Source organism: Talaromyces proteolyticus (assembly GCF_021365285.1).
Source record: "Talaromyces proteolyticus strain PMI_201 chromosome Unknown BGW36scaffold_1, whole genome shotgun sequence".
In the NCBI taxonomy this organism is placed as follows: Eukaryota; Fungi; Ascomycota; class Eurotiomycetes; order Eurotiales; family Trichocomaceae; genus Talaromyces; species Talaromyces proteolyticus.
Window position 1 is genome coordinate 3,408,688 of NW_025764277.1, and position 12,084 is coordinate 3,420,771.

The window sequence follows — 12,084 nt, forward strand, 5'->3', positions numbered from 1 at the left end:
CTCGTTATGATTAGCTATATTCAACATAGCTATTTTAACATACGCGGGCACAAATGAAGGTAATACTGCCAGAAAAAAACATCCCGACTCGAGCATTAGTGGTGGAGAAACCCCATGGCCCTTTCGTTCTACAGGATATCATCTTAGACGAAGTGCGAGATGACGAAGTACTAGTTGAAATCAAATATTCAGGTTTATGTCATACGGTGCGTAATTCATACCTAGAGTCCTTGTATACGTCGGGTTTGACAAGGTGTAATTAGGATCTTGTGGTCCAACAAGGGCGGGTGCCCCTGGGAGATTTTCCGGCGATCCTTGGTCATGAAGGAGCTGGCGTTGTCCGAAGGCTTGGAAGCTGTTTGAAAGATCAGTCATTGATGGTGGGTGATCGGGTTCTCTTGAGTTTCAGCTCCTGCATGAACTGTTCATATTGTGCTCAAGGTCTGAATGGTTTGTGTGCTCGCATACATAAGATCAACTTTACCGGCACTCGACTCAAAGATGGGAGCAATCCGGCAAGTTTGAGTAGCGGCACTGGTGTTAGGAGCAAGTTTTTTGGGCAATCGTCGTTCAGCAAACTTGCTGTTGTTTCTGAAACATCAATCGTCAAATGTGAGCTGTCCAACGAGGAATTGGCAATCATGGCACCGATGGGCTGTGGTTATCTTACGGGTGCGGGGACCGTGATGAGAGTTTTGAAACCTCAGAAGGAGAGTGCTTTGGCTATCTTCGGTATGGGAGCAGTAGGCTTGAGCGCTTTGATGGCTGCCAAAGCCATAGGAGTTGAGCGACTGATCGCAGTTGACATCCTGGATACGAAATTGAGCCTGTCAATTTCTCTTGGAGCTACCGATACTATCAACTCCGGAAAAGTCGAAAGCCTCGGGAAGGCCCTACGAGAGCTAGTCAGGGATGGGGTTAACCAAATTATTGACACTACTGGGCTTAGCTTTCTGATCGAGGATGGTGTCCGTGCTCTCGGTCACGGAGGAAGCTTTGCAATCGTTGGAGCACCCCGTCCTGGCGAAACTATCACAGTTGACCCCCTCGACATGTTACGCTCCTGTAAACGACTGATCGGTGTTGTTGAAGGAGCATCAAATCCTGTCACGGTGGGTTCTAAAAACCCTACAGGCAAAAACCATAGTGCTAACAATATATCAGCTCATTCCAGAGTTGGTGAAGTTATATCGTCAGGGTTTATTTCCAATTGATAAACTTTCACGGACGTATTCAGTTATCGATCTCAACACAGCCGTTGAAGATCTTAAGGCAGGTCTCGTTGTAAAGCCAATACTATCATGGGAGTCTGTATAGCTAAATATTTCATGTTGAGAAGAAGGCTACCACTAAACATTTGGTTATAACCAGACCTGAGTTCTACATTGTTGTATTAACCAAGGCGCTAAGTCTATTGTTAAGAGAGAGCTTATGCTTCCAGAAAGAAAACTGAGTAGAACTATTGCTAGGGCCTCGAAATAGTACTCGAAAATATCAAGAGCAACACTCCAGATGCCCTTGATCAGTTATAGTCTTAATAGATCTGCTCAATGGGACCCACGTCTGGCAGCAAATCCGAGTCTAGGAGAGCTCCATGAGCTCGCAAGCAATCCTGTACCTGCGATACATCCCATCCACCACTAGATTCCCTCCTTGCCTCAAATCCAGCCGCAACCCCCGCAGCCTGTCCTGTGGCGAGGGCGGTTCCCATCACTCGCACTGCGCTGCTTGCTTTTTGGTCTGCATCTATACACCTTCCAGCGGCAAACAGATTTGGCGTGTCGATACTTCTGAGTGATCCAAGTGGAATGTCAAATCTCCCTTTCGGAGGGTACGTAAATGTGCTTTCCCAGCTCTCGTGCTCTACATCGTGAAACTCAAATCCCCATGCACCAAGCGCAATGACATCGGAAAAGCGGCGATCATCCATTATGTCTTCTGCCATAAGCTGGTGCATCGAGTTCATATGCCGACTCTCCCGGGTACCAAAATTGGGCCCTGTAGAGACCAGATACATCCCCTCATGTCCTGGCAAAGCACGTAGAATTTGTAGGTATTCCTGGGCCTGTCTCCTTCCCGATCTCTCCGCCGCTGTAATGCTCGCTGAGCTCCTTGGGTCGTAAGAGGCAGAAGGCAGAAATGTAATCACGTCTCCCGAAATTGGCATATGGAGTAGTGCTGACCCGTTTTTGGGGATAATATCGCATAGTTCAGGCCTCTTTTTCTTAGCAGAAATGATTGCATCTCTCCAGGTAGCTACAGATGGCCTCGTATTCGGATCTATACCACCGAAGCGGGCAGACAGGGAACCCAGATTCAGTGTACCATGATTTCCAAATCTCGTTGAAGCACCCGCAAGGTAGGCCAAGTCACAATCGCCAGAGCAGTCAACAAATGCTTTAGCTGAAACATGTAATCGACCCCTTCGTTCTTGTAAGTCGACGCTGGTGATCATATTCGATGCTGATCGAGTGGCGCCCACAACAGTGGTGTGCAGAAGCACGTCAATATTATAGTCGTTCATGAGATCATCGAGGACAAGCTTTAATGGCTCAGGCTCTACAACCTATTTTAAAAGAAAGACAATTATCATTCTGCCAAAGGAAATCGATATGTAAAGAGAGGGACTATCGTTTATACGTACTTGAAAAACACCCCGAATTCGCACAGGTGATTCGGTTGTCCCATTGACGGCACGCAGCCTCTCTTTCAGCTCTAGCCAAATACTGCCAACTGCCTGTCTCGGATTCTCGTCCACAGTGAACAGGCCGCAATATGCACACACTCCACGGTGAGTGGCCGCGCCGCCGAGACAGCTCTCCGACTCAACAAGGAGAATTCTGGCATCAGGTGCGGCCTGTCTCGCTCCAATTGCTGCCCCAATACCAGCAGCGCCTCCACCAACAATGATGATATCAAATGGCTTGACGCTACTGAATTCGACCTTGTCGAATATATGCATGGTCGAGTGTAAAGCTGCCAAACCGCCTTCGTTCGATAGGAGAGAAGACAAAGAAGAGCGTGTGGAGATAGAAATTCCGCTTTTACTTTCGTCTACAGCAAATGAGGGCAGAAGTCCTCAAGAGAACGCAGCCACATAAATTCGTCCTAGGTTCTGGATTTCCCGGAAACCATTCCGATATTCGGGATGTGAACCCGACACATCTTGCCGTTCAACCTTATCGCATCAGCCTCGAGTCCCCCACAACCCCACCCCTTACCCCATAGTCAGAGCTGATAGAGCAATTGCGGAGGTGGGCATTTCAATAGCTTCTTCTCGGAAACAGATTCCGAAGACAAAGTCTGTTGGTGGCAATTGGGCTTGGAAGGGGTTTATTTTAAGTCGACCAGTTCTGTTGCCAGAAGATGGGAAGCGTCAAGACAAACGAAGTATTCAGCTATGGAGCAGAATCTCGATGTAAGTCGCGACCTTATGCCCCTTGGCGCTTTTTTGATGCTCTTGTGCTGACTGGCTACACTAGGAAAACACTCGGCGGGAGTTGGAGCAGGAGCTGCAGACGGAAATTTTCCCTGGGACGGAGATTATGACAGATGTGGGAAACCACCATTTTGTCAAATCATCCAGCGGCGAACACTCGGTGCTGGTGCCTCAGCCGAGCGACGCTGAAAATGACCCTCTTGTAAGGAAATCCTATAAATTGATGAAGGCCCAGATGGTCCCGTAACATTCTAATCTTATATCCCTCTCAGAATTGGACCCGGGCTTGGAAGTTTTCTACTATATATTGTGCGCTGCTATGCTCTCTTGTGCAAGGCATAGGCCCGATTGCCTTGGTAAGCACCGCCCAAAGGTTAAAAGACTCTGTGGTTTGATTACTGACGAATTATCAGGCTCCTATGTTTCCATATTACATGAAGGAATTTCACTCAAGCCTGGCGGATGTCGTGCAACTCACCGGAATTACTATCTTAGTGCTAGGATTTAGCAATTTTATCTGGTATGCGGTGTCAGATGCTCTGGATATAAATTATTACTGAGATATAAAAAGGGTGCCAATCCAGTCCTGCTTTGGGAGACGGCCTGTGATGGTGATTTCGACTTTAATTTGTTTGGCTAGTAGCATCTGGAAAGCAAAGGCCACATCGTACGGAAGTTTCCTAGGTGCTTGTGTGTACGTGGCTATTTTCCCTTATAATTTTGGGGGACTCGAATGCTTAACCACTTATCTAACAGGCTGAATGGGATTGGCGCAGGCCCTTGCGAGAGTACCCCGCCAACAATCATCGCAGATGTCGTCTTCCTCCACGATCGAGGAAAGTACGAAACGCTGTATTTTGCAGTTTATTTTGGTGCCTTACAGGTCAGTTCATATAACCTATAAAGAGGATATTTGCCACCTTCTAACTAGAGATATACTATAGTTGGGTCCTATTCTCTCAGGTCACATGGCAGAGTACGCTGGATTACCGAGCTTCTGGTGGCTGAATGCTGCTCTTCAGGGCTTCGCAGTGGTTTGTTTCATCTTTCTACTTCCCGAGACAAAATTCAGACAGGGGCCTGTGCTTGAGAACACAACCAACCAACCTACGTCTGACGATTCTATATCTGACGAGAAGAACTCCAACTTCGAACAGGTGGAAACCAAGAACAGATCACTTGTGGGGAATTCAGATCCAGAAAAAGAAGGCCAATCTCGAGCCCAAGGTATAACTCCCGCACATAGCCATCAATGGCTAACCAAGGGAAAGCCGTCAAAGAGCCAGTGGAAGTTATTCCAACCATATGAAGGTAACTTTTTGCTGGAGCTATGGCTCCCGTGGAAAGTGTACTTCTTTCCCATCGTTCAATTTGCTGCCTTGGTTGTAGCATGGTCTTGCTCTGCATCACTTACACTTAATCTCACTCAATCGCAAGTATTTACTGCACCACCCTATAAATTTAGCTCTTCTACGATAGGGTTCTTCAATTTTGCAATTTTCGTGGGCGTTTTGATCGGCCTATTCACAGCCGGCCCTTTAAGTGATCTTATCGCAAAGTGGTTAACAAAGAGAAATAACGGTATTAGAGAGCCAGAGATGAGATTGCCAGCTATGATTCCCTACATTATTATTATGATTATTGGGAATGTCATTGTCGCTCTTGCATATGAACACTCTTGGAACTGGAAGGTATGTCAAGATCTCTTCTTCTACTTCTCTTATCTTCTAGAGGAAATCTCATGGCATTTAGATTACCGTTATCATTGGCTATACCTGTGCTGGCATCCAGCTCGCTGCTCTCCCGTCAATTGCATCTACCTATGCTGTAGACTCGTACAAGCCAGTTACAGGTCCTCTATTCGTGGCCATCACGATTAACAAGAACCTCTGGGGGTACGGATTCTCAAAATATCTCACTGAATGGACCCTAAAGAGTGGATACATTACGCCAATTATGACCAACATGGCTTTGATAACGCTCTGGTGTCTCTGTGGTCTTATATTTTGGTTTTGGGGGAAGACTTTTAGAAAGTGGACAAGCGGCTCTAAAGTGCACGCCATGTAAAAATTGGATAATTTTCATAGTAAATGTGCTAGATATCTCGATAATTAATTAATACGACACTCACAAGGACCTTTTACTTCTCATTGTATCTGCCTTTAAGGTAACTTTTACCCAGAGCGATATATTGGTTGATAATGAATCATTCGTGTTTCTTTTCGAAAATTTCTCTCTACAGGCTAGGAGTTTGGATCAAATATCCTTGTTTCATGCTCACATGCTGTTTCTTGTCTGAGCTGCATGTTAAGATATACATGAAAAGTGAGCTTCGAGCATTCGAGAAGACTGCAGAGTTGCAGCCTGGAACATCACAAAGACTTCAAATGTCATTCACAAGTAGAGAGCTAGCTTATTGGAATGTCGAACTTGGAAAATGGAGTCTGGAGAAGGGGGTGTATAACATTGGAGTAGGAAGGAATGCCGGCGATGACAAAATGGTAATTAGACAGGTCATGATCAATGATCCCGAGACATGGATGCCTTAGTTCAATGAACAGGAAAAGTATCGATAGTTTCAGTAATCTTAGCTTAGTAGCATTTGCCTAACAATTGTTGAATCCATAACAGATCTTATGTGATTGCATATATAATCAGAGACACCTGTTTGTTCGCAGGTCGAAGCCAAGTAGTTTTGAGGCGTCCAATCAAACTACTCAATGTTCATTTCAAGCATTAGGCAGGATTGTCGATCGAGCCATTGCCATAGTCAGGATTGGTGAATGTAATGGAGCTGTGGTCTGTTTTGGGTGCCAATGCTTAGCGGTTCTTTTACTCAGCTCTTATAATCTCTCAAGTGGAGCTTATCTTGAATCTCAAGAACCCTGTCATGCCTTTTCGGATATCTGTACGATCGGGCAGTCAACAGCGAACCACGACCGAATTAACTAATCCTAACCTAATAACGTCTGGCACACAACTTATTAAGTAAACCACTAAGGAGTTCGTCTTGTCGTTATCGGTCCCTAAAAGTATTCTACCTTTTATCACGCTTGACCGGGCGTCTCCTGAAGATAAAACGGAGTCGAATTTGCTCCACATTTGCTGCTAGAGAATATAGATAAAAGCACCTTCAATGTCCGCATTTTTGCATTGACATAGAAAAAATATACGGTCATCGGCAGCAGCTGACAAATTCTGAACTTATATTCTGCACCACCACGGCCTGCTTTCCAAAATGTCCTACGCCAACTTGAAGGAGAACTATCTCCTCCTCATGTGTGGCTTCGTTGCTATCATGAATAGTACAACGTTAGGTTACGACTCATCGATGATGGTATGTCGCTTGCTGAATTTGTCCTTGTTATCTGAATGCAGAAGAAATAAAGTGTATTCCTGTAGAATGGGCTTCAAATATTGCCCTCATACGGCGATTATTTCCAGCTCACGACCGCAACAACTTCTCTGAATGTGGCCATAGTTTTTGTCGGAGCTGTAATCGCAACTTCTTTCGCAGGCGAGCTATCGAACAGATGGGGCCGCAGATGGGGACTCGTGATAAGTTCACTAATTGCAATTGCTGGAAGCGTGCTTCAAGCTGCTGCGGTACATGAAGCGATGTTCTGCATCGGAAGGCTACTTATAGGAATCTCAATAACGGTTGGATCCGTTGCAGCACCAGCGTAGGTCTGTGGAGTATACAAGAATGCTTGCTATTGCTAATGCAACTTATCAAGATATCTTGCTGAGATAGCTCATCCTGCCAATCGCGAGATGCTGGTTGGGTTGTGGGGCTCTGCTTATTATGTCGGAAGTATTATGGCTGCAGCAATCACGTTCGGCAGCCAATATATTGATTCGACTTGGGCCTGGAGATTGCCATCTTTGGTGAGGTCATGAAGTTGATTCCTTCAATACAAATTTACTGACAGTAACAAGCTTCAACTGACGCCGTCTGTTCTAAGCATTGTACCCTTGGCCTTTATGCCAGAATCTCCTCGGTGGCTGATATACCAAGATCGCCATGAAGAAGCTAGGGCGATGATCGTTAAGTATCACGGAGGCGGTGATGTGGATGCTCCTATTGTTGCCCTCGAGTACGAAGAAATCTGTCAAGCCATTGCGTACGAGAAGGAAACACGGAAAATCGAATTTAAAGCTCTCCTGGCTACGAGACCCAATCGATGGCGATTTGGTGTTGTGGCAGCCACTGCTAGTGAGCCTATTCTATAATAACGCATTGGAAAGCGGGCTGACAATTTCAAAAGTTTTTGGTCAACTTAGTGGGAATAATATTATCACGTATTATTTAGGAGATACTCTCACTACTGCCGGCATTACAGAAGTACAAACGCAACTTGGTATAAACATAGGAATAAATGGCTTCAGCTTGATCGTGGCTGTCCTTGGAAGCGTCTTCTGCTACAGGCTTGGTCGCCATCCTTCTTTCTGTAAGAAAATCTTTATTATCCGCAACTTGACCCTGATATTGAACCCAGCTAATGAAACCTAGTAATTGCCACAGGTGTCATGGCTCTAATTCTAATCATATATACTATTCTCACCAAATTATATTCCGGCTCAGACAATACATCGGCATCCGACGCCTCAGTCTTCCTGATATTCTTCTTCTTTGGAGCCTACTCATTCGTGTGGACACCGCTCTCGGCGCTGTACCCTGTTGAGGTGCTCCCTTACTCGCTTCGTGCGCATGGACTAGCGGCTTATAGTTGTATTGTCTACCTATCAGCTTTCTTTAACGTTTATATTATACCCTTTGCAATGAGCATCACCTAGGGTTTCTATCTTATCACTTTTTTCTGGTGTATTATCGAATGCATCGTCATGTACTTCTACTTCCCAGAGACCACAGGGATGACTATGGAATAGATCGATGTTGTGTTTGAAGGACAAAGGACGACGGGAGTAGAAGTCAAGATGGAAGATATCGCACCTGTGATGGTGGATATTGGCAACAAGAAAGATTCGACCGCCCCTGTGTGAGTAGGCTATAATAGCAGATGTCTAAGGCCATGTTCTCACCATCTCTGTGGAATCTTTTACTCCATATACTTCGGACAGAGCGGGGGGCAGACGGAGGATATGGGTGAGGACGCGCGCTTCAAGACGCGCCGGTTTCAACTTCCTCTTGAATCGGGTCAGGGCGACTAGGTACCAATTTGAGAATAGTCATTCAATGCTTATTCAATCTTCTCAATTCTGATAAATTTCAGCTCTGACAAATTTTATTGCCAAGGTCTAACACATGTGGCTATTTTTTACACTGGGTATGAGGAGTCGTCACTCTCGCCCTCACGCACGAAAACCTTCATCTCTTGAATCCCACAGGCCCTGCCGGTATCTATTAAATAATAACTTATAATTTTGTATCCATACAACTAACATATTCCATGGGCATTTGGAATACATATGTATTCCAATCGGATCCTGGTATCTGGCACCACGGCGTAAATTATATTTTTTGCTGGTCGGCTGGAAGAACAATGGCCTTGTCAAAAGGTTTCATATGTCTACAGTACATTCATATGTTCAACGGGTCAAGAAAAATAAAATCCTCTAACCAAGTCTGCTTATAGTCCCAATTCCACGCTCCAGTCGCTCCATCTAGGGTTTGATACCCCTGATCAAGTCGAAATTGTGTCTCAAATTCAGCCAGGTCACCCTGCCAATGCCTCTGCTCCTGTTGAGCCTGGCCGAGCTGTGAATTACTTGACAGCTTTTCGTGGAGGATCTCGAGCGCCGCAACGCAACGCTGGGCAGATCGGCTATCGCTTCGATAGTCGCGAAGGATTTCTAATGCGGACGTCCATGAAGCCTCGATCTCAGGTTCAGTGACCTCCCAGGGAATATCGGGCCGCAGGCGGATTGCTATGAGCACTGCAGCTGCGAGGTAGACATCTTAATTTCAATGAGGTTAGCATCCGGAAAGCATTTCAAATAAAGAAGACCCAAAGAGTTATGACGTCTTCTCAATGAATTAAGAAGGGGGAGGGGTTTGTTCTATGAGAAGTGTACCTACGTAAAACGCTTAATAGCCATGATGGTTTTCGGCCCCATGAACGTTCTGCTGTGAATTGTTTACATATGACAGCAATAAGTTCTCTGGCGGTCTTGACGCATAGAATGGAGCATTGCAGTGCCATTCGGTAACTAATCATATCGTAACTAGGTATTTGTGATACAGCATAATGATCCGTGGTCCCCGCGATATGATTATTATGGTTATGTGCAATCTGGGAGTATATGCAGAACCTAGCGAATATAGGTCGTAAGAGGTAGAGACGAACATGAAGAAATCTATGGTAGTGTTTAGTGTCATAAATATCTTGTATAGCTATATGGGGTCGTTGGGGCAGTAAGATATCAACTAGAAGACGGGTGAAATAAAATAATACTAACCTCGCCCAAAGAATAAAACTCAGTCTGCAAAACGTGGAACGTTGCTCTTCAATTGGTTGAGAGTCAAGAGCCGGATTTATCTTCAAGTGGTCTGGTATTGACCTACACCATTTCGTCAAGTCGTGATCGATTTGAAAGGTGGGCTCAAGCCCTATGAAGTATCGCTCAGAATCATCCAACAACTCAACTTTCTCATCGGGATAGATGGACAACAGTATTTTATGCATAATGCTGTAGAGTTTAGCAGAGTGTGTAAAGAACGATAACGTTGATGGGCCCTTAGAAGCTCGTTCCGAAGTCTCGGCTGTTCTATTATCCCTACCATCCTCCCAATCCTCGTCAAAGTCCAACGGCAATGGCAATGAGTCTGCCATGGAAACTGACACCATGGGCGGACGGCCGAGGTTCATAGACAGCATCCTGAAGTCGGTTAGGATCATCGTAAGTGTTCGCTTGCTGGTCTGGAAACGTACCTGTCCATCATTACGCAACCGTGGTACACTCGTCTGACAGTCTCCCTCTCCCTCACAGTCTGAATAGTACTTTCATTTTTCAGATGAAACCCCAGCTCGTGGCAAATTCGCGTAGCCACTCCTATCGCCCCCCACGCTTCATGAGGGCTTCCGATACTTTGCAAATATTGTCCAAACAGAAGCAATGCCTGCACTAAATGAATTGAGTGGTTTGATGAATCTACAGGGTCGAACTGCAAACAATCCTTGGCACGAAAGAAGAAAGTTTTCGCTGTGTCGCGACGACTTTCTTCCTCTACTGCATGCGAATATTGACAAGCTAACGCAAGAACCATATTGAAAGTGCAAATTGCCGTAGGTTCATCAACACCTAATACGGGAGTGGAAGATGAAGAAGTTGACGTACTCGGCCAATCCCCCGTCCAGATGCTGTTATAGCTCTGCATGAAGCTTTTCTTGTCCAAAAATGGGTAGAGGGGATATACGTATACCCAATAGGTCTGAAAGAGTTCGTCCGCCAGTTTCCGGGGCGGCAAAACGTAGTCAGAAGCTAGACGCTTCCTCACAAAGCCGGCCGATGAGCGTTGCTGGTGACTGACATAGTTAAATGTTTGATTATTCTGGTACCCATCATGCCCACTCGCTGGGGAGACTCCAACCCGTGCGTTGATCGCCTGACGAATCTCCTGCATAAAAGTCACGGCGGAGGAGGTTCCATGGAAGCTGTGATTCTGTTCTTCACCTGTCACAGCTCCTACAATGGCACTTACACCTCTGGACCTGTCATGGATGGAGATAGAGTCATCTCGCTCAGGAACAGTAGAATTATCCGGGCAGTCTGCTATCCTAGACGATGTCAGAGAAACGTCTTGAGACGCAGAGATTTGAGATTCCTTGGGGTGATATAGTAATTGAGTTGGATCTTGGCGGTTCGGGGCCACAGACGTTTGCATAGGCAAGGTTTCGTCCTTGGGGAAAGCAGTCAGTGCAATACGCCTCATACGCTGCAGTTGAAAAAGGCGATGCCTACATCGTAGAGTAATCGAGAGTAATCGCTTCCTGTCAAGACAGGATGCTGCTGTTGTGGGGGTCTGGACACAAGGACTTGAGATTCTGAGCCTGGCATGGGCTCTGCAATTTCATGCTCGAGAGACCTGATTCTCCCTTGTAGCTGCCCAACGAGTCTGCGTCAAGTCGCATTAGCCCACGCCGTTCATTTCATCACTGTTCTAGGTCTCGTAGCCTACTGTCTCATGCCTGCCCAATCTCTCCGATCGGCATTATTGTATACACACTTCTGCTCGGACCAACCCTTTTTCGTACAGGCGCCACATACTACATTATACAAATCAGCTTAACTGCCCTTCTTCTTTGTTGCCATTCGCGTTATTCTCCATCCATTATGTGCTTACGCGGTCGAACTCCATCGCACTTAATTTTCTTGTTGCGGCATTCGTCACAGGCCAGCCTTGTCTTTCGACGCTTTGTTGCCGGTTCTCCATGCTCCAGGCGTACACTAACAGCTGCAGGTGTACGGGGTTCGCCCGGAGAGGGTTCCCGATTCACACTGCCTCGTGGCCGACGTGTTTCGGGTGCTGACATGAAGGTTGATACGATGGGATACAATTTTGTGTCTCTGCACGGATCGGATCCCGAGGAGATGAATACGAATCGTCGTCCAAGGAGTTGCAGGGTTCGGGATGTTGTTGCGGGAAGCCATTCGGAGCATTCGGCGTCACATGACGGGGTTCC

At 46.1% G+C, this 12,084-nt stretch overlaps 5 protein-coding genes across 5 annotated transcripts; 3 read left to right on the top strand and 2 right to left on the bottom strand.

Moving 5' to 3' along the window:
- Positions 1–53: 53 nt before the first annotated feature.
- Positions 54–1,317, top strand: BGW36DRAFT_285621 (putative alcohol dehydrogenase; the record flags this gene model as incomplete). Its single annotated transcript, XM_046210337.1, has 3 exons — positions 54–206; positions 264–1,112; positions 1,165–1,317. The coding sequence occupies 3 exons, from the start codon at positions 54–56 to the stop codon at positions 1,315–1,317; spliced, it is 1,155 nt and encodes a 384-aa protein (XP_046078526.1).
- A 217-nt stretch (positions 1,318–1,534) lies between these two features.
- Positions 1,535–2,962, bottom strand: BGW36DRAFT_393381 (FAD dependent oxidoreductase-domain-containing protein; the record flags this gene model as incomplete). The annotated part of the gene is made up of 2 exons (XM_046217801.1): positions 1,535–2,566; positions 2,645–2,962. 2 exons carry the CDS (start codon positions 2,960–2,962, stop codon positions 1,535–1,537), a joined length of 1,350 nt encoding a protein of 449 aa, XP_046078527.1.
- A 438-nt stretch (positions 2,963–3,400) lies between these two features.
- Positions 3,401–5,506, top strand: BGW36DRAFT_422439 (major facilitator superfamily domain-containing protein; the record flags this gene model as incomplete). Its single annotated transcript, XM_046219696.1, has 8 exons — positions 3,401–3,418; positions 3,483–3,641; positions 3,712–3,795; positions 3,853–3,959; positions 4,011–4,133; positions 4,196–4,322; positions 4,384–5,130; positions 5,192–5,506. 8 exons carry the CDS (start codon positions 3,401–3,403, stop codon positions 5,504–5,506), a joined length of 1,680 nt encoding a protein of 559 aa, XP_046078528.1.
- Positions 5,507–6,716: 1,210 nt separating this feature from the next.
- Positions 6,717–8,236, top strand: BGW36DRAFT_285604 (general substrate transporter; the record flags this gene model as incomplete). The annotated part of the gene is made up of 6 exons (XM_046210334.1): positions 6,717–6,776; positions 6,842–7,122; positions 7,177–7,327; positions 7,379–7,655; positions 7,708–7,890; positions 7,953–8,236. The coding sequence occupies 6 exons, from the start codon at positions 6,717–6,719 to the stop codon at positions 8,234–8,236; spliced, it is 1,236 nt and encodes a 411-aa protein (XP_046078529.1).
- Positions 8,237–8,981: 745 nt separating this feature from the next.
- On the bottom strand, positions 8,982–11,934 carry BGW36DRAFT_285395 (putative C6 transcription factor; the record flags this gene model as incomplete). The annotated part of the gene is made up of 7 exons (XM_046210314.1): positions 8,982–9,358; positions 9,480–9,757; positions 9,860–10,279; positions 10,333–11,300; positions 11,336–11,516; positions 11,580–11,667; positions 11,745–11,934. The coding sequence occupies 7 exons, from the start codon at positions 11,932–11,934 to the stop codon at positions 8,982–8,984; spliced, it is 2,502 nt and encodes an 833-aa protein (XP_046078530.1).
- Positions 11,935–12,084: the final 150 nt, after the last annotated feature.